Raw genomic sequence first — 25985 nt, 5'->3', positions numbered from 1 at the left:
GGGCAAATGGTTTGGTGGGGGCAAAGACATGGCTTAGTTTGCCCTGATATGGTCTTTTCAAAATGTTGGTGATGTATGTTGTACTTGCCCGATGCCTCCAAACACAAAAACCTCTGCAGAAGGAAGAGACCCCTCAGGTAGTCCTAGCTGCTATTGTGTCTTATTTGGGGCACTCATAGGATGTAGTAAATATAAAACTTATTTGAAGTTTATTGGTATACATTAAAATAATATTGGTTATACTATGTAAAGCAGTGAAATATTAAAAGATGTAAATATGAACCGAACAAAGGTTAATTAAAACTGTTAAGACTAACACTATTTGCTAGTACGCGCCGTCCTCTCTCATAATATATAAGTAAGGGTATGGTTAAGTATATAGTATATCTTTAAACATATCAGATATTTATTCCTTGGGTGATGGGGGTACGCTGGGAAACAATGTCTAGGTAGTACAATTATCAGATATTGGTCCCGCTATTCTTTCTCTCCCTTCCTCATAGTGATAAGCTCGGACAGTATAATAGCTACACATTTGCCAGATGTCAATATCAGTGTCGGCACATTCAGTTGTTGATAATAATTTGCCAAGGTGAACCAACTAGCTTATCTTAATTACTGAGCGGGCTGTTTATTAATTGTAATTTCACTGTATATATGCAATTCCTGCATGCACGCTGATAATACCATAGGAATATGTACTCTCTTTGTTCAAAGAGTGCATTGGTGAAGTACTGGGTAGCTATGAGTTCCTAAAATAATATTTTTAGGCTTGGTATAGCGTATACTCCTAGTATGTCCTATGGTTTAGATAATGCGGATCTGGTCGGGGGTTCCGCTTAAGTTAGGTTGTATCACAAACAGGCTGTGAATGCCTAATCAATTACGGTCAGGCTGTGGTTCTAATAAACCTATTCCGTATGACGATCTGGAACAGACCAGCTGCTAGAGATTCTAGGTGACAACGTATTTCTTAGATGTTAACCAGTATTGCATTCCCTTTAATTTCTAAATCTCACCCTGCAGAACCAGGGCCAGTGCAGGGTGTCTGGGCACCCTAGGTGAAGTTTCAACATATCACCCCCCCGCCATGCCCCACAGATTAAAATGCAATTGATTTACTTCAAAAATAAAATAGACCGAATACTCTTTATATAGTAAACTGAGGAATATTATAAGTGCAGGATAACTTCCACACCAATATATTTTCAGTATATTACAGGTAAGGTAGAATCACCATATACCATCCTGCACCTGATTTTAAGCAATACAGTCAGGTAAACTGTTTAATATTATCTATCATATCTAACATGTTTTTGTTTTAATGAAATAGATGTTATTTTTTAGTTTGAATTTATTGTAGAACATCTTTATAGATCATTCCTGCACGAATATAAGAAATTTACCTACAACTTAAGTTGAGTGCCCCATTGAATGGATACGATTTATTTCTCTTTCTGACAATGATTGAGTTATTTTAGTGAAGGCGTTCAGAGTAAAAATTGTACATTTTCACATATTTAGTATTTCTGCTGAGTAAATGGACATTTATAGGTTATTGTTTAAGGTTATTTATGTAGTAAATTACTACAGACCTCCAGTAATGTAACTGCCTGTCAGGCTGTCACTAAGCTGGTGGTTGAATTGCTGCTGCTGCTATTCTTTAGTGGCTACAGCGCCATTACGTCTTCATTCGCTCCTCTGTGGGCAGAGAGTAGGTGGGCGCCTCTCTGTGCTGCTGGCTGCCATCTAACCAGTCACCAAATGACAATTGCAGTTACGTCACCAACAACAGCCAGGGCTGACCAAAGGAATTCATAAGATGTGTGGTGACTAGTGACATTACATGTGAACTTAATTATGCCAGCGAATGCCGATAACATTAAAAAAACTAATGATGTTTCATTCAGAGACATTATGAATATTTGCATCTGGGCTCAGTGGTGCCCCCTAGAGCTCGATAGCCCAGACAGCTGTCTAACTAAAGCACCGGCCCTGCATAGTCCTGCAATTCCCCCCCTCCCCCCGCCCGTATGCCTTACCCCTCCCTTTCCCTTTTTTGTGTGATTTTATTTTATGTATATTTTAGATTATGACTTTTTAGTTTTTCTTGCTATCTAAAGAAAATGTATGTTTACCGAAATGATTAGGACCATACAGATACCCTTTTGTGATTGGCAGTGACTATTGTACCAATTTACTGTATAGTATCAATCTGTTTTTTTATTTCTGTTTCAATAAAAGCTAATTACATGACAAAAACCTCTCCAGAGGCAACAAGTGAACAACCCAAATGATGTGACTATTATATAGACATATGTCTGAGCCCCCTCCCCTCCAGAGAATACCCCCCTCAGGATAAAGCATAATGTGACTGCATATAGTGCAGGTGTCAAGTCCGCAAAAAGAAAACACTACGGCAGCTACAGAAAGGCGAATAAGTCACCATAACATTTATTAATTCGAGAAAAAAATACTTCCTTTCCACAGATTTCTTTTCCTCTCTAGTAATTAGAATTCACCAGAAAAGGAAACACAAGGGACAGCTGTAAGAGCAGCCAACAAAATCAATGGACAGAGAATCCAGCAAGTCTTTGCCGATGATCAGACATTTCCATCCACTTCTGCTCTTGCACAGCCCTAATCTATTAACCAGTCACTTTACAGTCTCTGTTAACACACCGATACTGGGAAAAATAAGAGAGCAGACATAGCCAAAGGCTGTTCATCATTCGTTGTTCGTAAAGAAAGTGACAGGGTAAATCTAGTGGAAAGACAAGTTGCTTCTATAGGAAATGGGATTAAGTAACATTCACAAATGTAAAGATTTTCCCCTTTCATACTAAGCAGTATGTACTCCTCATGGGATTCATGACTTTTATAGGAATAATCAAATCGCCATAAGCTTCCAAGTGATTTCCTACGATTAGAAAGTGCTGAGGAACAGCAGATAGAACTTCCACTAAAACAGGCAACAATCACACAGGCGCCCACATCCTGTGAATCACACTATGGATCAGTTTTACTTTTTTTTTCTAATGTAAAGCATTTAATTCAATACTGTATAAGGCGAGACGTCTCTTCTTATATAAACTAAAGGACATTTATAGAGAACACACAGTGGTCTAGTTATGGATAAAACTATAGGAGTATAGAGCAACAATATGCTGCACAGATCCTGATATTATCAAGTATCTGAAAACACGGAAATTAAATTCCTTGTGGAGCAAGAGGCGGGAACAATAGCAGTGGAGGAGTATTATAGTGCCCATCAATTGTACCAATGCTTCATATTGGTTATGAAGTACATCAGTGATGTCTACATTCAACATCATTTATTTATATAGTGCCAGCAAATTCCGTAGCTCTTTAAATTGGGGACAAACATAGTAATAAAACAATACTGGGCAATACAGACAGAGAGGTAAAAGGGCCCTGCTCGCAAGCTTACAATCTATGGGATTCTTATAAATATCGGTTCAGGACACAAAACGGCAGCGTCCAATGGGTGGAGGAGATGGGGAAGAAGGTGGCCACCTTGTATGGACCATCAACAAAACTGCACCAACATACATCTCCTCTCTTGTCTCAAAATATCTCCCAACTCGCCAACTCCGTTCTGCACTAGATCTGTGTCTCTCATCCACACTCATTACATAGTCCCATTCCAGGGTACAGGACTTTTTTCGGGCAGCAGCCACTCTATGGAATTCTCTCCCTCGCACAATAAGACTCTCCTCTGGTCTACAAAAACTTTCAAGCATTCTCTGAAAACCCACCTCTTCAGACAAGCTTCTAATATTCCTCAACCACCCTCTTAACCTCACTACATTACCCTATTACCACCAGTTACACAATTTCACACAAGACAAACTACCCCCTGACCAACATTGTTGTGTGACAGGATCATTTAGTTTGAGTCACTTTTACCTTTGCAGTCTGGCTGGGCCGAAATGCAAAATGTAGACTTAGCCTCATGTGTCAAACTCCCATTGTCCCATAGATTGTAAGCTTGCGAGCAGGGCCTTCTCACCTCTTTGTCTGTTTTACCCAGTTTGTTTATTAGTTTACTATGTTTGTCCCCAATTGTAAAGCGCTACGGAATATGTTGTCACTATATAAATATACCCAAAAATTACCATTGTTGTCTAAAGTAAGCCTCCTCTTAGTTGCCAACATGTGTTAGATACACTCTATTAGAGTATAGCTAAAGATGAACTTAGATTTAAAGTTGTCTTAAAGCGGTATAAGGTCTGCATAAAGCACAGTCATCTGACCAATATTCAAATCTCCATCTCCAGTATCCTATGTTAGAAGAGGACATGACAATGGGAATCGAGCTGTATGTGGAGTGCAAACTGTGTTTAGAAGAAAATACGGAGTAGCCATTAAGGGGAAAAAGTTGTTTTAAAAAAACATCTATCTGAATGCATCCAATGATGAACAGCATATAAAGTCTACACTCTTAAACTCTGCTGTATCTCAACTAAATAACCGCTGAAGTCTGATTTGTAGCGATACATTAGATCTAACACATATGCCTTTAAATACGTGCTTAATATGAGAGATGTTGGTTTCATGGAGGTACCCAAGCGACATGTCTGTAAAACAGTCAGTTCACCCAAATTATGTCGGTGACCAGCTGGTAACCCATAAACCAGACAACCAACAAGCTGAAATGGATTTAGTGATCTCACCTAAGAAAAGACCAGTCCCCAGTCATCGAAAATGTATATATGTTGTATATGTGCATCTTCATATTATTGTTCTACTTTGTGTGGACATGTAGCTATGAATTACCCTTTTTCTGTACATTAAAAATCATCTATTTAGTTGGTGATTAACTTCATTTAAAAATGGTAGTTTGGAGGAGAGGCAAGGATAGGTCTTTATCAGTTTAGGAAAGAACATTACATCATAAAAATAACTAGATAACTAAATAATAACTAGATAACATAAATAACTAAATAATCAAAAATAAGTACATAGTTTGTTTTTTTAAAAACACCTCCACACGGAGGGGACAGGCAGTGGGTCTGGATCGAAGATTATGTGTTAGAGACAGCGATCGATCTTGTTCCATGGCAGTCTTCTCTTCCCACTGTTAAACACCCAACTATATCTCCCACTCTGGCCAGATGGTCAAAACTGCACTCTACCCCAAACATCTCCACAAAGCACTCACCCTTGACGACACTTTTTGACAATCCGGACTTTCCCCCCGGCCTATCGAGAGAGTCATTTAAACATTGGATCCAGGCAGGGATAACCCGTGTCAGCCAGCTGGTGGGCAGGTCTGGAGTCATACCCTTTGCTGAGATACAGGCAAAGTGGGGTCTACCTAATGTGGAAATCTGGAGACATATCCAACTGAGACACTTTGCTTGTTCCAGGGGAATCCGTGAGGAGGCTGCAGGACTTGCACACAGTTCGAGGCCCTTTGCACTGCAGCACACCGCCCTAGGCATACCCTATCATCTATTTATAGGATTTTGATCGAACTGTCATCCAAAGCGCTACCTAAATTCACAAGGGACTGGGAGCGGGAGTTAGACATACCTGAATCAGAATGGGGGAACATATTTCAGCGCACCCACGCTAGTTCAGTCAGTGTGAGAGAGTGGTTGAAACGCATTTAAAGATACTGACTAGGTGGTACCGGTGTCCCAGTCTCCTTGCAAAAATGGTTCCCGGGGTCTCAGATCTATGCTGGAGATGTCAGGGAGCTTAGGGTACCCCATTACATATCTGGTGGGATTGCCCGGCAATCAGACCCTTTTGGGATGCGGCCATTCTCATCTCCAAAACGATTGTAGGAACCGAATTACCAAATTGCCCAAGGTTTTGGCTACTTAATGACACCAATATGCCAGTCTCCCAATATAAAAAGTCCTTGGTAAAATACCTCAATGGCGCTGCAAAGGCTGTGATACCGGTACACTGGAGATCACCGCGGGTCCCTACTATAAAAGAATGGTTTGCACGGATAGACTATATGGCAATGGACGAAATAATTTATTCGGCAGAGGATAAAAATAGAGCATTCTACATTCTGTGATCGGAATGGATAGAGTTTAAAAATAAAGTGTTGTTCGCTCAGTGGAATGTATGAAGCCCAATAAACACCCCCCCTCTCTCCCATACCCACCCTCCCACCTCTTCCCTTCTACCTCTTTACCCCCCCCTATCCACACTATTTCATTTTATTTTATTTTCTCCTTTGAGAAAAATTAAGCAAACCTACTGCACCTTGGGTGAACTTGCAATTGTTGTAGTGCAATGTAAAGTTTGAATTATTGGAATTTTGAGCTATTGTTATTGCATATACCTGTATACGATGTTACATTTCAATAAAAATAGACTATATAAATAAAAAAATAAAAAACCCTCCACACAGCATAAAAATATAAATACATTAATAGAAATAATAAAAAAAGGAATAACAATGATTGATTCTTATGTCACATAGGACTGGATATAACCTACCCTTACACCATCTCTTTACAGAAAATAAACCACACACAAATCTGCACATCTGAAACATGAAAAGGCTTCTCTCCCAGCTGCACCCCTCACTTTATATTACCATCACAAATTCTGTCATTTCTTTCATCGCTGGGACTGGGAAAGGCAAAAAGAATAACAAAACATACATTTCCTGCAAAACTTACCGAAGACTCTGGCCACAAAACCTAGGGGGAACTGAGAAGCAAACATGGTGAGAAACCAAGGAGCAGCATAGAGGCTGGGTCCAATCTCAAATTCTTCCAGATGGTTATACAAGTCTCTGTGATAGTCATGAAGTAGCCGAGAGAGTTGGTACATTTGGATCTAAGCAAAAATAAAAGGGGAAAAAAAGTAATTGCACAATATACCGCTATATTTACTAAAATAACATGATCCCTTATTATAAAAGTGCTGTACTAGGTCATTTGTATTCTCAGGGGAAGCTGAGAGCAAATGAGCCCTTGAAAGGAATCATTCATAAATCCTTTTCAAGTTAATCACAAATCAGTCATCACTCCTGGACAGCTACAATAAACACAGCTATAAAATAAATATAAACAACCAAAACTACAACAAACAAACAAATCTTTTGACAGGTCTCAGAAAGGTGATGGCTTCATTTTAGCAAGCGCATACACCAAGCTGGTACGTGAACTAATACATGCGACGTCTGGTCTAACGCCAACAGCAGCCCTGACATAACATACTTATAACATATATCCAGATTTCTCAGACCAAGCACTGCTGGATGTATTTCAAGGATACTTGGCATTTTCACCAGCCAATTTAGAACACGCAACGCTCAGCCTATTCAAAATTTGAATGGGACGAAGTATTGATTAGTTGGCCAGCAGAAACTCCCCTGAGTGTGCCTGGGCACGTGTCACGGACCGTGGGAGTGGGCAGGTTATGAATTTGGAGGCCGTTCATGATTTCTTCACTAAGTGGCTGGCGACGTGAAGTGTATAATAATCATTTTGAGGCAGTCTGCCCACCACTGTTGGGACAGCTGAAAATTCTTATATTGTACGAGCTTTAAAGAAGCCCGTCAGCTTTAAAGAAGCATTAAAGATCTAACACATATGATGCTTTAAAGAAGCCCGTCAGCTATTTGTCTATTGTAACAGAATCCCCCTCATTCTGCCCCCTACCTTGTGGTGACCTCTTCCCTGTAGACGCACTGTTCAGGAAACCTTACTACTTGCTGTGTCTACCTAGTTGTAACATCCCTGAAGAGTCCACAACTTAAAGGATGGTACATATAGGCCATATTTTTGCTTAGTTTTTATTGTATTCATTATTCTTGCTGAACTTAAATGCATAACGTCTGCTTGTGGGGGTTCCGTACCTGCAGAGTGACCATATCAGGCCGGTACTGTTTCCTCAGGTCTATGTCATACATCAGAAACTTCAGCAATCTAAAAGCATCCTCTTCAGTCATGTGAAGCAGCAGAACTCCAGCTACAAAGCTTAGCCCTTGGCAGTAGCCGACCTCAGGATCCAGCAAAGAGTAGGCCTTCAAAATGTTGTAGAGTGACAGCTGTCCGGCTCCCAGCTGGGCCGAGAAGTATGGGTGTGTTGGGAAGGTGCGTCCTATGAAAACAACTGAGGTCAGCAATTCAAACACGTTTACTTGAACCTTTCTATCAGGGTAGGTCAAACAAAAACACGATTCTTTTGAAGCCGCTTTATCTCCTTAAGTAAACTTTCAACACCACTTACTAGGTAAACAGCATAAAATAAACTTGCCTTTGGCCCCTTTGAATTATGTACTCAGGTAATGAAAATAAGCCACTTCATAAGGTTCATTGCAGCACATCAGATAAAGAAATGATAAAATAATTTCGTGCTATCTTTATATGCAGCCAAATTAGTAGCACATTACACTGGTAGTTTACTGTATATGTTCTTGGTAATGTGCCGAAATAAGGTTCACAGACTAAGCAGCCACAGTGACACCCCATGGCCAACGGCGTCACTTGCAAATGTTGTCTCGCAGTTCAATTGAATAGAAAGGATCAGGCGCTGCTGATCTCTCTCTCTCTCTCTCTCTCTCTGTAACCTTGGTACTGTCAGACACACTGATAAAATTATACACCTAGCTCCTGCCTCCGAGCCAGTGACAGTCAAGGAAAATATTACTCTATTAAAAGAGTAGTAGATTCTGTAGCTATTAGTGTGAATACATGCTTGGTATAAAAAGAGACTATCCTGTACTGAAAAGCTAAAAAAAAACAAACAAACAAAAACAAAACGAAAATATAATTTAAAAAAGATGTAATTTTGGGTGAAAGATCTCAAAGTTCGAGAACTTAAGCTATCCATCAATGCCTGTAAGAATTCAGTTCAGGAAATACTCTACTCTGGTGGGCAGTTTTCAAGCCAACAGCTGGGCTGCCTACATCCCACATTCCCCTATGAGATCTTCACATTAACGCAAACAGCAAGTTCCAGGCCAGTACTTTAACAACCCTGCTGTCAGTCAGAAAGAGAGCAACCAGAGTATGAGAGAGGACCTCGGACCTCCGGCCATGGAGAGCTACAGGCGTTGGGAGTAACGCAGGAGCACAGGTACATAGCAATGCTCATTGTTACTGCACAATTACCGCTAGACAAGCAGGTCTCATGGTTAAACACTGAAGGATTGCAAGGTGCAGGTGTTACACAACTCTGTGAACATGAATGTGGCACCTATTTCATATATTTTTTTCCCCGTATTATTGTCCACAGCAGCTGTGACTTTATTGCCCTGTCCAGTGCTGAAATGCGGCTGCCCCCAGGATTGAGAATAGCACAGTCTATCAAAGAAGAAGAAGGCGGCGTGTTCCTGGGGATTACACCACACTGAACATAGTCAAAGAGCGACACCTATATTCTAGGTAATTCTGCCGCTATTAGCTGCAGCCTGAGGTCTTTCTGACTATTGTGATTTATAACCAGTAACAGATCCGATGATGGATCTGAGGAACTCACAAATCTGTGTTTAAGGGGGTTTAACTTTAAAAAATAGATTTTATTCAAGCTCATGAGTCATCTAACCTTTATATAAATGGTAGAACATTGTATTTTGGTCTACCTAAAGATTAAATCTAGAACAACGTTTTGTTTTTTTTAAACGCCAATTTATCGAATTGTATGGCAGATTGGAGACCACAAACTAACCAGCGAGGGGCCCCATATGGTAAGCAATAGCTTTGCCAAATCATTTGCAGTCTTTTTCATCGGGAAGTGAAAATCTAAAAACTAATTTGCTGAAAAGTGATGCCCTGATCCATTGCTGAAAGTACTGTATGTTTGGATGAAGAGACCACTTTCAACTAAACTGGGAACAACTAGATTACTGTAATCTCTCATATTATGGTCACACTCACCCCTCCCCATGTTGTACAGTGTTCTACACAGAGTCAATGCTGAATATGTGAAAGCCAGAATTCCCTGTATAAAATATATGACTGACACTGCCCTAATACATTATTAAAAGTTAAACCAAGTTTATTCTCCCATATGTGGCAAACTTCAACAACTCTGCATCAGCATTTAAACAAACTTATGAGGAGTTTACATGGGCACTTTGTGCAAATGCACAGTGTATTTTTTCTCTACTCCTACACCGCCTAGTCCACGTGGCAAACACATTGGTGCTAACTATGCTGGCGCACAATGTAAACCATGTGACATTCGCTGACTGGTCATAGTTTTCAACCAAATTGGCCTGAGACTATTTTAAATTGTACAAAAGTCCACACATGCTTCAAACACATTAGGGTTCTGTTGAAAGAACTTGGGATTTCTCATCATTTTTATGGCACACTACTCAAATAAATAGATCTTTCGAAGCACAAAAAAATAAAATAAAAAAAAATAAAAAATCGCCACAAACACTCCCACTATAATTATTACATACTGGTATCTAGAAACCAGTTATCCAGAGTGTTCCAAAAAATATTTAAAAATGAAAAAGGAAATGCTGCTTGGTGTTCATGTTACATGCAAAACATGATAATTAATTGTATTTGAAGAGTGCTGCTAAACAATTTAACGAGGAGAAGAATGCCAGTGACAATGAAAAGGAAATAAAGCAGCCGTTTAAATTAAATGTACTAGACTTTTGGCATAGTGCTCCAAACTATAGGGAAAAATATACCACATTATCTGGAAAACCTAAATGTGCCCATACACAGGCTAATTTGTCCGAGCGCCAAGCAGCAAGCACCCAGGCTGTACTATACAGGGCAGTGTTAGCGCTGTTGGGTGATTACTGCGTTTATGGTCAGATGAGGTCATTATTCCATCAGATTTACGTGCTATCATATGCATTACACGTAAATTGGTATGTGTATTAAATTTCAACATATGTTTAGCTTTTGCTCTATATGATCGATTTCTATATAAATCCTGCTTAAAGTAATCAAACCTAGGAAAGGATTATCTGCTTTCTTCAATCATGACCTCTTCCTAATTAACTGTATGTCCTTGTATTACATATGTCCCACACTAGTTTTTGTGAAAGTTTCTATGCTCCTTACTATGAACCTCATATCTCCGAGCCTTTTACTAGCGTTGTATGCATTACCAAGTTATCTGTGTGTAATTTGTTTAAATCAGTAGATGTCTGGTCTTTGTATTATTTTGTTTTTCATGTATTATTTAATGTGTAATAGTTCATTGTGCTCTATTCAAGATATTTACAGTAGTATACAATGAACAAAGTCCGCAAAGCCGTACATTATTTATCAATAGCAAAACTCACGTAAATGGATGCAACAATATAAAACCATTTTTCTAGTGTTACTATATCCAGCGGCATTTTTACTAGCGGACTGACTGTATTTCTTATTATTTTCGGATTGCACAGCGTTCCATTATTTGCCCTTCCAGAGGATAAACACATCTGGGACCCATGTAGCTGCGAATGTTACTTACTGCCTGTAAGAAATGCGTTTGCATTTGACATGTGTGTTTACAGAAGTCATTAAAAAGAAGGCCAGTGGCTATGAAGCCTTAGACTGTCAGCTCATGTGGGCAGGAACCTCTATAAATTATTGTAACAATATTTATTGAGTTAGCATTTTCCCATTTTGTCAAGCACTGCATAATATGTTGGTGCTATATAAATACTAGAGGATTATTAGAAGTACTACAGTCAGATGCTGGTCTGGGACAGAAATCTGATTGGGCCCATGCACCAATCACTACACTTCTTAGCCAATTAGGTTGAAAATAAATCAACCGTCTGGAATCTTTAGTCCTAAGCACTCGAATAATAAATCCCATACGTGTATTTAATATTGTCCATGTGCCTGGCAAATCTTAAAATGATTTACATTTCTGGCACTACCTACATAACATATATGCTGCTGCTAAATTGTTCAAACACTGTCAACTAGTAACATCTTGTTTTGTGTCTCTTTAAAATAAATTGTAGCTACACGTTTCCATCATCTGCTTGTGTTGTCAAGTCTTAAAGGTTAGTGGTAGGGGACAAAACAAACCGTGGGTTGGGTCCCCTGATCGATGCGTGAATGATTAGCTGGAATTAAGCGTGCTAGAACTTGCTCCTGTAGGTGAAATCATTAATGTGTTGACACCTGGAAGAAGAGGATGCTGGGAAATGAGTGGAAAGGACAGGAACTATTACAGACAGGCAATATACCTATAATTGAAGCTCTAGAACCAACAAAGTACTTTTGTATTTCTTTCTTACACATTATACCACATTTCTAACTTGGTACTGGCGGAAGTATAAAACAGGGAAGGGTTCTTGTAAAGGTAAATGAAGCATTCCTTAGAGCAGCCCTCTTGTTAAACACTGCCTCACCCTGGAGCTTCAGGAATGCGGCAACAATAACGCCGGTACAGTATAAGGTTACAGTTCCTTTTAGTGACAAAGCCTTACAAAAAGATGTCAGATTACAATATGACACGTTCCTAACACCAATGCCTTCAAATAAATTAAATTATATTCTTACCCAGGATAAATGCATCAGGTTAAATTAACTAAATCACACAAAATCTATGGTGTCTAATCCTAGTAAAAATTCAGAAATTCTTATGTCCCGCTGTTCTTGTTAGTAATCTAGTGTTTTCTGGTTTCCAAGACACCAAAATTATAGATTTTTAACATGTGAACGTTTGCATGAAATTCTTAAAATAACATTTACCACCCTGGTTATGAGATGGGATTCTTTATGGAACACCAGAAATCTGACAGGTAATAATTCTGATTTGTTATGCTTTTATAGCCCTACCTGTACATAGGCCTTCTATTAGTTATACAAAACAATATCATATTTTATGAGATTTATGGATAACAGCTTTACCGGTCCCAGGACATACTTTAAAAGAAGCATGAATGGTATCGTACAGCATATGATAACACAGAGCATTATGCAATAGCACATAATGAGAACATGCCATAGCTTTTATGTTTAAACCCAGGAAGATTACTGTATGCGTTACCATGGACAGACTATAAAAAAAGTCATAAACCCTATTGGATAATCTCCATTACAGACATGGCACCTCTACTGCCAATGCCGGTATAACCGCCTTTGACAGGACCCTGATCTGATAACTTCTCAAATAATGAAACAGTCAAACAATATATCACCTGCTCTGTCAGGAAACCGCTCCTGACTACCTTTACCTGTTACAAACCCCACTCTGCGCACTCTTGTCTTGGAAGTTTACTGTAGGGGGGGCCACAGGATTCCAGCCTAATTCTTGCGCTCAGCTATCCGGTCCCTTCCCCAACACAGGTACACACTTCTACACCTCTCCCCAACTGCCACCATCCATGTATAAGGCCTGTAGAAAACCTATGCCTCAAATTATCCAATTGCGCACACTCTGTGTTCGCATAGTTAAAAGCGCTTCCGGTATTTATAGGGTTTACACAGCCAAGCAATCAACCTCTTCTAAACAGACAGTGAATTAGTTTAGAGCAATAAGGACAGCACTTAAATTTTAAATTTAAAGTACAAAAAAAAAAAAAAAAAAAAAAAAAAAAAAAAGGTACAATGCTTACAAATTATAAAAAAAAATATTAGAAAGGTGACAAAATATAAGGCAAAACAGATACAAAAAAAAAAAAAAGTATAAACTTACATACGAGTTGTATATTCTGCACCAAGGGAACTTGACTTGGAAGATGGGCAGCTTATCAATGTTGACTGATTTCCCAAAAGTCTAACAATATCTTGCAAGCGGTTTCCTCTTTTAAAGACACTTTTTAAACCTTTACCCTACTACAGGGTTTGGTCTCCAGGGGAGGCCTGCGACACTATTTTACAACCACAATTTACATCTTCCCTGTTTAATGCCCAATGCTAAAATGTAACATCTCTTTTCTGGGGACTGTCACACAGACTCAATTTTATCATTAATAAATCAAATACAAATTTACAGATACCAAACAGAGATTAGTCAACTGTATTAGTTGAGCAGATACTCATTTCCTCTCATTCCCTGCATGACAGACAGCTTTATTCGATGTATGGTAGGCCCTTCCTCATGCCATTTATGAATATGTGTTTGATCACTAATTATATTGATTGTGATATTTCAGAAATAGATTTATATTTGCCTATATAAAATATAACAAGACATCATGTGGTCACAAAGCCCATATAGGTCTCGTTAAGGAATCAACCTAGCAGGGTGTCTTAAACAAAGTCTTTCCAGGTGCCAAAACCCACTCCAGTACCAGGACGTAGCTCCCCACATGAGATCTTAGAAGCTGTTCATTTCCCCCTAAAGGTGACAATGTTATCTTGTAGTCCTTGGGTCTGCAGAGCTACGGACTAAACGCAAGCCAGTATTTCTTGCTTCACATTTTACACATTGAGTTAGGTCATTAACCTTGTGAGAGCAGGCTTTGCTTTGAAGTTTTCCAAGTTACTAAAGAGATTCATTTGATATACAATGCAGTTCCTTATGATAATGCTTTATTTACCATATATATGTTACGGGATAATCCATATAACTAATTCCTCCCTTTTCACTACAGGATGCATGTATAAAATATTTTTGTTAGAATATATATTACCTAGTTTTTTTGATGGTGCCAGCAAGTCTGCTTGCAAAGCTTACAATTTAGTACAGTTCCATTGTTTGCTTCTTCCCTCTTTTGCCTCCCAGAAGTATTCGGTCACTCTAGTTGAGGTATAATACAATAGTTTGGGAGGTAGGAGGTATAATCTAACAATATGGAATATTTGTGATCTCATTGGGGTGGGGTATGAATTTATCAGAACATGAAAAGCCCAGAAAGGTCCTAAAAAGGGTGGGGGAAGTTCTCAAATCCTGCTCTGAGGGATACGATATTTTAATGCATGTGAGGAAAAAAAAATAATGCGGTATCCCATAAGATTTTCTACTTACATTTCATTTAGGACTGCCTGTGCCTATCAGATTGTGAGCTGGCCATTCAATGCTTCTGAGTCTTTACATTTACAGTGCTGCACACAGTTCTAACAGTTCTGGAAGTTGGGCATATTAGGACCTCTATTACCTCTTGTAGTCTGGTTGGTAACTGGACCGAAATTTTATCCACTTTTCACTACTTAAGTTGTTTTCATGTTTTTAGTCCCTATTAGACATTTACATATGTATGAATAGTGTGTCATCACCTGCAGTGTATGATTGATTCATTAGCACCAGTTAACTATGAATATATTTAATACTCCTCCAATTGTTCACATTCTACATATATTAAGGATTGTTCGTTTAACGGATTTTACGGATTTTGTATGTTTTTTACATTTAAGCCATTTGCCTTTGAATCCTGTCAATTAAATAGCATTTTCTCTACAATTAGTTTTTTTTTTTACCTACTGCACTGTTGTAAATATTTAAAGGACACACACTCTATTAATGGTGTGGTAATATCCAGAAGCCCAGGATTAGACTTGGCACACTCTGCAAACATATGCATAGCACACCTGTTGGAGGGGAGTGAGGAGTGGGTGGAAAAACATTTGTTATGGTTTACTCAGGGGTCGGAACTCTGAAATGGGAGGGGGGGGGGTATGTTTGCCAGTAAGAGTCTGAAACAGGGGGTAGGATAATGTTTAGCAGTAAAGAGTCTGAAACAGGGAAGTACTATGCCTGCCAGTTAAGAAAGTCTGAAACGAGGGTGGGGGAGGGGGGGTGTCGTGGGAGTATGTTTAGCAGTACTGACTGTCTGAAACTGGGGGGGGGGGGGGTCGTATGTTTAGTGGTTATGAGATTACACCAGGGTCCATTCACCACTCCTAATTGCAACCTGGCTACCAAGTTACTGACCCAATGCAGAGTACAGGTTAGACTAGACCTAGACACCAAAGATTTGACAGCATCAGATTCCCGCAATACTTGAATTACAGACATGCATCACTGAAACAAGTTTCTCAGATGTGACAATATTGCATATTGCCAATCAAGTACAGTGTTTCATTAAGCAGTATTGTGAGACGCATGTCAGATCATATCAAGATACTCTATTATGACCTATGATTATGGTGTAAAGATGAGAGAGGGCTCATTCCTTAAAGCAGGCCTGTCCAACCTGCGGCCCTCCAGGTGTTGTGAAACTACAAGTCCCAGCATGCTTTGCCAGTAGACAACCAGTTGATAGCTGGAAGGGCATGCTGGGACTTGTAGTTTCACAACATCTGGAGGGCCGCAGGTTGGACAGGCCTGCCTTAAAGCATCTATTAAAATGTGATCAGCAGATTTACAACTCCCAAAGCAAGTCTTAAAGTGGCAGCAGCGATACTAGAGGTAAGGCAACACACACACACACACACACACACACACACACACACACACACACAGTACACATTCCCAGGCAAGCCTAGTACAAAGTCTTCTTTTCATTGTATATACAGAACATCTAATATTGTGTGCGGTGCACTTAGCAGTAATCCTAGTTATTAGTAATTCTATGTGAAAATGTATTCACTATGTGCCCAATTACATCGGTGACATTCATGGGATCTTGCTATGGATACATTAAACGTGTAAATCGCCTTTATACAGCTTGTTAATGTCACTATTTATGGTGCCTATAAATTAAGACTTTTGACAGGAGAAACAGTGCAACACATGTACACTTCAAAGGAATATCTACAAGTCTAAAGATCATATTTATACAAAATCATTACCACCTTTAACATCATCTCAAAGTGCTGTGATATTCCCAGACACTTCAGTAAAACCTACAGACACTGCAAACATTTTTATGAACTAGAAAAATTATTATCCAACCATGTGGGGAATATAAATCTTAACTGGAAAACAAATCAGGCATCTGCAACAGGGTTTTAACAACATGTTCTAGACGTTCACATATTAACCAACGCAGTAAACAGAATATTGTGGCTGCAATACCATGAAAGAATCAGGTGTGATATTTTTTTTTTTTTTTAAACATAAATCACTCTAGTTACCTGTAAGTAGATACATTGCTTTGTTATATTATGTGTCATTATTTTCTTCAAGTTTCAAGTAATGATTTCCAATTTGCCAAGTGTCATATGATAATCAGGGCAACTGGAGTCATATGTCATATGATGTACTGAGAATGACCCTCCTCTATGCATGCTGCTTTATAGCACCATGTCCCAAACCTCCTGCCCACGTCCCACATCTTCCCTGGACACCATCTGACCACTGAGGAGCTTCCTGACTGACTAAAAGAAGATCAGGTTGAACACTCCTAATGAAAGTGCTTCACCAAAAAAAAAAAATTAAATTAAATTGATTGGACATTTTGTCCAAGACAAAGGGGCATATTCAATTGTCCCAAAGTTCGAGCGCTCAAAAAATATTACCGTTAATACGGTAATCTCTCGCTGGATTTCAGCTCGCCGAGCTGAAATCCAGTGAGTAAATTACCGTATTAACATTTTTTCCGCGCAGGATTACCGTAATAACGGTAATCCTGCGCGGTCCGCGGGATTTTCGGCAATCCCGCGGACAATTGAATATGCCCAAAAATGTCCAATCAATCACTGGTGTGTTAATGTGAAGATTTAAACAAGTCAAAATCATTATTAAAAATGCTTCTTTCTAAAACAGTTATTCGCATTTCTGTTGTATTACAACTGAAAAACATTTAAACTTCTCAGATCCCTGCAGCACTATGGCTTAACCGGTTTTCAGGGAGCAGCATACGGTTTGCCCAAAATAGAATAAGCCAAAAACAAAGAGCATCCAAATTTGTTTTGCAGTGGATATGGAAATCAAGGAGATAGCACAGACAACTCTCCTCATCTTTAATTGCTCAAAATTAGATATTAAAACCATCTTGTATATATAAACACTTTATTTTTCCAAATTAAGGCATCCAAGGAGTTAATGAAAGCAAACAATTAGCATTTGTTATTTTTATTTTAAGTGGACATTATGAAAAACCCATAAAAGTTATCCAACTGGTGTTTTGTGATTTGCAAAAGTGTCTCTGTTTCTAAGGGACCCTCTATATAAGAAACACAAAACCAAGTTTAGTAATAAAAAAAAAAACAAAAACAAAAAAAAAAAAAAAAGGTATATAGGATTCCCAGGTCTTCCATTAAATAAAACCAGTACATTTTTGTGCCTAGATCGTAAGTACATTGTGGAATTGTGTCTCCGGTTCTGTGTCCCCCCCATTTGTCTCATGTTTATATGTGAACCTGGAGGACGGTGTACCTACCATAAGCATAAAATATCCTTCTATAAGCCCCAATTTGAGTGCAGTAATAATTATACATTAATGCTGTATTTGGTATACAGTGTTCAAATGTACAGTCACCACATGTGACTGTATATAGATAGCTGTAACCTGCTCTATCTCCTACTGACTTAAATAGAAAATGTGATAGTGATCGTATTGGTGCCTATAGGGGAATCAAATGAACCCAATATTACAATACTTTATCTGCATAATGCTTAATGTATCTGAGAAATAATAATCTGAGTAATCATCATTTATTTATATATCAACTCCTCAGTGCTATACACAGACTATTTTTCACCCACATCAGTCCCTGCCCCACTCGAGCTTACAGTCTAAATTCCCTAACACACAAACAAATTTGGCAGCAGCCAATTAACCTATCAGTATGTTTTTGGGGAGTGGGAGGAAACCGGAGCACCCATAGAAAACTCACAAACACGCAGAGAACATAAAAATGCCACACAGATAAGGCCATGGTCAGAAAAAAAAAAAAATATCATGACCCAACGCTGTAAGGCAAAAGTGCTGACCACTGAGCCACCGTGAGGGAATTACACTGTACATAAAACGTAATGTAGTATGGATTTTACTGTGAATATCTAATAAAAAACAGAATTGTATTGATTAATTGATCAATCTATAGAGACACTATGAAGCGTGATTAATGTAGCCGTTGGGACAAAAGGCCATACCTAAAGCTGGGTACACACTACAGGTATATCACCCGATTATGGTGCCAATTGCATGATAAAATGACTGTTAGGTCCGATATCATATTAGTGTGCACGCTCCCACGATCATGTTTTATGGTACCAAAGCACATCGTATCACTTGATTTCATTTTATAACCAGACTAAAAATCTCTATAAACGATGGAATGATCTCGGGCAATTTCTGCAGTGTGTATACACTCCTGGCCAGCAGCGTAGGCAGATCTCTGCGGAGTGTGCAGAGTCATGATCTTTCAGCTGATGGTTATGACAGATGAAGAGCACAGATCTGAAGGTAAGTCTTGTAAAGTCGTGTAAGTGTGTACGCATGAATCGGCTGCTGATCGGGACTTTCAGTCGTTGGTAAAACCGTTAAAGAGATATTCCATCAATTAGATATTTTCTGTAGTGTGTACCTAGCTGAAACCTTTAACTGTTTAACCAGTAGCAGTCACGTCAAACCTGATGCCACAGTTTAGGACCGTTAAACATTGACACCACTTACCCAGATCAATAAGTATTGCATGCTGTTGAGTGGTCAGCTGCTTCAGCAATTCTTTGTAGGGAATATCTTTCAACAGGCTTTTGCTGTGGACCTGATGTCTCAGCTCATACTGCTCTGCTAAAAACTTCCATATTTCTCCACGGTGATGACGAGGAACCCCTAATAAAAAAACAGAAAAATATGTGAAATACACATATGTGTATAGTGCAGAGGTTTGTGTACGGAAATGTAAAACATTTTCTTAATGCTGCTGCAGGAATAACAATATACAATGACAAATAACACAGACACCTAACGTGCAAGAGAGGTGTACAACATAGGACATCACAGGAACAGAGCACGTAGATAAGGCTTTGGATCTACAAGGTAAGTGGGAACAAGAGAAATTGAACTTTAGTAAAATAGCCAGATAATGAGTTACTAAGTAGAGGGTGTAAATGGCTGTCATATTAACAGGATTCCACTTTTTTCAAAGATAATTTTTAAAATTGAATTTCCCACCCTCTTACCTGGAGACCCCCCCTCCTCCTCTTCCTTTACTCTGGGAGGATCCCTAAAGAAAACAGGCTTCTGCAAAGAAGGATCCAGTCTGCAGCAGGGGCTTAGCCAGATTTGTTTTGGGGGGAGGGGGAGGAGCGAACTAGTCCTCACCCATTTTTTATAAACTTTAACAGTATGGGCTGCCCGGTAGCAGGGATGTTCTGACAGCAGACAGATTCAGAGGCTGCAGACAGAACATCCCTACTGGGAGGGGGGGGGGGGGGGGGGGAGGTAGGGGAGGTAATGCAATGTAAGGTAGGCTTTACAGACTTGATGTCCATACTGTCAATGTGGTGAAATTACTTAAATCAGTAATGGGCTGCAGGTGGAGCATGTGGCCCTCCGAGCCTTCCCCTGCGGCCCTCCAGCTTCTGAGCTACAGGTGGAGCATGTGGCCCTCCGAGCCTTCCCCTGCGGCCCCCCAGCTCCTGGGCTACCGGTGGAGCATGTGGCCCTCCGAGCCTTCCCCTGCGGCCCCCCAGCTACTGGGCTACAGGTGGAGCATGTGGCCCTCCGAGCCTTCCCCTGCGGCCCCCCAGCTCCTGGGCTACAGGTGGAGCATGAGGCCCTCCGAGCCTTCCCCTGCGGCCCCCCAGCTCCTGGGCTGCATGTGGCCTTCCGAGCCTTCCCCTGCGGCCCCCCAGCTCCTGGGCTACAGGTGGAGCATGAGGCCCTCCGAGCCTTCCCCTGCGGCCCCCCAGCTCCTGGGCTGCATGTGGCCTTCCGAGCCTTCCCCTGCGGCCCCCCAGCTCCTGGGCTGCATGTGGCCTTCCGAGCCTTCCCCTGCGGCCCCCCAGCTCCTGGGCTGCATGTGGCCTTCCGAGCCTTCCCCTGCGGCCCCCCAGCTCCTGGGCTACAGGTGGAGCATGAGGCCCTCCGAGCCTTCCCCTGCGGCCCCCCAGCTCCTGGGCTGCATGTGGCCTTCCGAGCCTTCCCCTGCGGCCCCCCAGCTCCTGGGCTACAGGTGGAGCATGTGGCCCTCCGAGCCGTCCCCTGCGGCCCCCCTTGCTCCTGGGGGGGGGGGGGATTCAAATGCTGGTACATTGCCGGCAATTACGGTAAAAATGTCAGCTCATTTCTCTGTGTATCTCTATGAGGTGTGAGGAAATATCAGCGAGATTTTACAGAAATCTTCGCCACGAGGTGTCTATGAAACGTCAGTGAGACCCTCTACAGCTAATGGACTTCCCCCCCAATAGGTGGTACAAATACTTCCATTTCCCCTTATATATGCTGTTTATACAGATATATGATATTTTACCCACAATGCATAGCACCTTTCCAAATTAGGGTTTTTCCATAAACAAGAGCAACTGAGTAAGATATACTGAGTTACTTCTGACTTTTCAGAACATTCTGGATAACAGGTTTCCGGATAAAAGAACAGGTACCTGTGGATGTGAGCATGAGTGGTTTTTATTTTTAAATATCTGTTTTTGATTTAAAATAAATAAAAAATGTTCTTCTCAGAGTCCACATAATCCCATTAAACGCATCCACCGTACTATACCTTGGCCCACAGCAGCATGAATTTTTTCCATGTCAGCCTTAATTTTCGATCTTCCAGGGCTGCTCAGCAGTTTTTCCCACACCAATGTCACTTCTTTCAGACACGGAGTGATTTCTTCATAGTCAAGCTTCAGACGCTTATTTAGCAAATCATTTTCAGAAGCTTTGTGAAAAAAAAATTAAACATTGATTAAAAACGAAGATTGTCAAAGTGATTTACATTCCTGACCTGGATGGAAACACTGAACGGAGTCAGAATTCTACAGAAAAATAAAATAAAGGTTAAAAAAAGATAAGGTGAATCTAGTAATACAGCAACACAGCGCAGGATCTCCTGTAAATGACCCCCCCCCCCCCCCCCCACTAGACAGCAGAACATTTAATGACTGTACCTTGTAAAAGCAATTGGGATATTTGAAGTTAAAAAAAAAACAAACACAAAATTGAGATCCCTTTTAATAAATAAAAGTGTACCCTATGCCAACACACAATGAACACAAAGTCCATACCACATGCCTCAGTGGGGCCACAACTTCTTACTGAATTGAAGGCTACACTATCACGAATTTTGGTCAGGCCCACAAAACAGGTGCCGCTGTGGAGACTAGGGGTGCACTGCAATTAGTAGGACACTGATAAGCTGGTGTTTGATGTCCCAGTGAGAAGCCCATGGTACAAAACAGATTCTTGCTTGAGGATCAACTCTCTGGTGTCTAAAATATATCCTCCATTCTGTTACATGGAGTGGGGACACTTTTTATATTTCGTAATTACCGTGCACTACTTCTACACAAGCTGTAAATGCATACATGTCATGTATTTCCTGGACCTCTTATTACCAGAGAAAGGATGTTCACATCTCCTTTGTAGTGACTCAAACTAACCAGATCTGTGACTCCCTGGAAGCCACTGCAACACCCAAATTCACTTAAGCCAAGTACACACTGGAGGTTTTTCAGCGGATTATCCGATAAACAACCGCTCGGCTACACATCACGCTAGTTTGTATAGTCACACGATGAACGACAATCCTTCCAAAGTACCGATTGTCGTTTCATTTGGTTGGTCGTACAGTTTAATAATCTTGTTCCAATCACTTTCCGATCATGTAGTGTGTATGCACTCATGATCACTCTCTCCATAGAGTTTACAGAGTCATGGTCTTATCAGTCGATGCCGGCAATGAACATGTCCCGGTGACTAAATGTAGAGAGTGCTGTGGATAGAATAATTAGTTCATTCTGAGACTGAAAATTTTGTTTGAGTCACAGAAAATAACGAAGTTCTTAAGGACATGTGGATAGCTATAACAAGGTGGTTTTAATCAGTGTGACGGGAATGAATGAATGAATGAATGAATGAGTGACTATCGTGCTGTCGTTAGAGGACCAGATGAAGAGCACAGATCTGAAGGTAAACGTGTGTAGTGTGTATGCATGAATGGCCCAATGGGTCGGACCTTCAGTCGTAGGTACAATTGTTGTAGATAACAGATTGGTCGGAAAAATATCCAGTGTGTAACGAGCCTTAGACTGCGTGTGCCAAGCGACACACAAAACATTGTACTTACCAAAACGAACCATAAATTGTACACCCTAACCTAACACCACACCCACCAATTACATGTTCTTCTGAGATGCAAAACACATATCGATAGCTTGCTCCCAGCCACAGTAGTGGTAAAGTAAACATGCTACATTTAATCTTTAATGTTCTACAAGGCCGTGCAAGCATGTAAATACACGTTCCATATCAGATTACATTGTTGGTTACAAGCATATATACCAAGCAGCTAGCTGGTATATTGTAGAGAGAACTTTTTTTGTCCTTTTATCAGGTCACAATCTGTCCCCAACAAGCTTTTCTGTTTCCTGGTTGGCCTGGATTCATCATTTTATTACACATCTCAGTTTAGGTAAACAAGACGACAGTGACTGATGTACTGAACACAGAATATTAGGACTTGTGACTGTTTCGAATAAATCACAGAGGCACATAACCTGTGGGCATACAAGACCCAATATACTGAATTACCACTAAATCAAATATGTTGTTAAAATCCCCTTCAGTGGATTCTAAAAGTCAAAAATTATTACATAGAAAATTGTTATTGTTTATGACACATTCATGTGTATTATGGCTCTTTGTTTACATAGCACAAATATGTTCCATAGAGCTATACAATCAGGGAGAACAATGTGATCATCATCATCCGCTATTTATATAGCTCCACTAATTCCGCGAACTCACCCACATCAGTCTCGGCCCCATTGGAGCTAACAGTCTAAATTTCCTAACACACACAGACTAGGGTCAATTTAATAGCAGCCAAGTAACCTACCAGTATGTTTATGGAGTGTGAGAGGAAACCGGAGCACCCGGAGGAAACTCACGCAAACACAGGGAGAACATACAAACGCCACACAGATAAGGCCGTGGTCAGGAATTGAGCTCATGACCCCATTGCTATGAGGCAGAAGTGCTAACCACTAAGCCATCTTGCTGCCCCCACAAAACAACAAAATTGAGCGATCCCAATTCATTAAATAGAACAATTGTGTTACTGATAGAAGTTGGTCAGTGTTAATATTGGCAGTCACGGTGTCTAACGCTGGCCACACACGGCAATAACATCAGCATAAATAGTCAAAAAGAAGAGAAGTAGCGGATGTGGTTTTTGCAGTTTTCAACCCAACGACTGACCTTGTAATTTCTGGTTTTCTTTCTCCATCCTGAGAAGCAGAATCTGCTGGAGAATGGCTTTCTTCCACAGCTCTCGGAGCTCGTCCGGTGTACGGTGTCTGACCAATGCTACTGCACCATCTGGACAGTCTTCACACACAGGGAGTAGAGGGGATCTGGGAGGGATATCGCCCAGTTCTGAGCGCTCTGTGGAAACAAACTGAACTGTAGTCAAAAATATTTCGACTAATGGCGGAGTATTAAACCTAAAACATTTTGTCACTTAGGTATTATTGAGGACATGTAGTCTACATGGGTGGGGTACGGCATATCGATGCAGAGTACCCAGACAAGACAACTCCTAAGGGGTCCTTCCCGACCATCACCGATGATGACTTTCATCAGGAAGGAGCCCTTCGGGGTCCTCATGTCGGGGTACTCGGCATCGATATGCTAAGCACCACCGGTCTACATATAAAGCAGATTTTGGAAGAGACACCATAAATGTGTGCTACAGTCAGACAATTTCTTCTTAATTCACCTTTTACAATGTAATGATGGCTTAGGCTCAGTACACACTACAGAGTTTTCAGCCGACTATCGGGCCAATCACACAATAAACGACCATTCCGCCCTACATTGCATTAGTGTGTATTCTGCAACTATGAACGATCATCATCGTTCCACAGCACATTGTAACGTTTCATTTGCCTTTTAAACCAAACTAAAAATCTCGTTCAACGATTGAACAATGTCATTTCAATTCTGCAGTGTGTCTGCACCAACGACCGGCAGTGTCCATAGGTCTCTATGGATTGTGCAGAGTCGGGATCTTTTCAGCTAATGTTTATGACAGATGAAGAGGTAAATCATATAAAATGTGCTTAGTGTGTACACAGGAATCTGCAGGATGATTGTGACTTTAAAAATGTATAATCGTTGGTAAAGTCGTTAAGGATATTGCATCGGGAGAAGTTTTGTATAGTGTCAGGGGCGAACGGAGGATTGTCGGGGGGGGGGGGGGGGGTTTCCCCCCCGACCCCCCCAAAAAACACCCCCCGCGAGAGCTGCTGCGCATGAGCAGCAGCTCCGTTTCTTCAGCGCTGTCCTATACAGCAGCCGCGGCGCTGTCTAAGAAGCGTCCGCGGCGGTGCTGACGCTTCTTTGGCTCTCGCGGCCACTTAGTTAGCGCAGGGGGGGTTTCTGGAGACTCAGAAACCCCCCCTGCATGCACCACTGAGTGTGTACCCCGCCTTACATAATACATCTTTTATGCAGATAAACACTGACAACTACAATTGGAAGTGGTAACATCTCAGGCCCAGTGACCATGTAAATGTTAGTATGAAGAACTTCTTATGACCTCACACTGTAGCTGTTAGCACATAACAATAGAAAATTGTAGTTTATCCCAAAGAACAAAAGGAGAACAAATAATAAGCCTACAACTGCTTTCTGCTTCTGGTAGAACACACCTACAAAGAGACACATGATATGTACAGGCCGACAACCCCTTGCTTGTTACCAATACACTTTCTGCACTCTCCAACAATTTCTTTATCAATTTTAGCAACTGAAGCCGACCTGTAGACAATAGGAAAACAGAGAGACTGCTTTTGATGAATCAGTATCAAACGTGCGGGACTCGCAGTACTGGTCACTGGAAGGAGGGAAGAGAGATTTCCCAGACTGGTGAAAAAGTGTGATTTCTAATATGTACAAACATAGTGGACCTGTCATCTACACAACATTTTGAAAAGCAAAATAGGAACACAAGGTCCACCCGCACTCTGCTGAAGCCATGCCCAGTTTCACCAAACCCCCGCCCACA

At 40.7% G+C, this 25985-nt stretch overlaps 1 protein-coding gene across 6 annotated transcripts in view; it reads right to left on the bottom strand.

Moving 5' to 3' along the window:
* TBC1D1 (TBC1 domain family member 1) overlaps positions 1-25985 on the bottom strand; it is a 199740-nt gene that overhangs the window by 8425 nt on the left and 165330 nt on the right. For all 6 annotated transcript variants that reach the window (XM_075194772.1, XM_075194773.1, XM_075194774.1 and 3 more), the window contains 5 exons: positions 24176-24361; positions 21474-21635; positions 19424-19582; positions 7856-8100; positions 6672-6831 (listed from right to left, as the gene is read on the bottom strand). In XM_075194772.1, the coding sequence (XP_075050873.1) occupies positions 6672-6831; positions 7856-8100; positions 19424-19582; positions 21474-21635; positions 24176-24361 (912 nt within the window). The remainder of the gene's footprint in view (positions 1-6671; positions 6832-7855; positions 8101-19423; positions 19583-21473; positions 21636-24175; positions 24362-25985) is intronic.

The sequence above is a fragment of the Mixophyes fleayi genome, chromosome 1 (genome assembly GCF_038048845.1).
Source record: "Mixophyes fleayi isolate aMixFle1 chromosome 1, aMixFle1.hap1, whole genome shotgun sequence".
Lineage (NCBI taxonomy): Eukaryota > Metazoa > Chordata > Amphibia > Anura > Limnodynastidae > Mixophyes > Mixophyes fleayi.
This window is presented reverse-complemented; position numbering and strand designations above follow the sequence as displayed.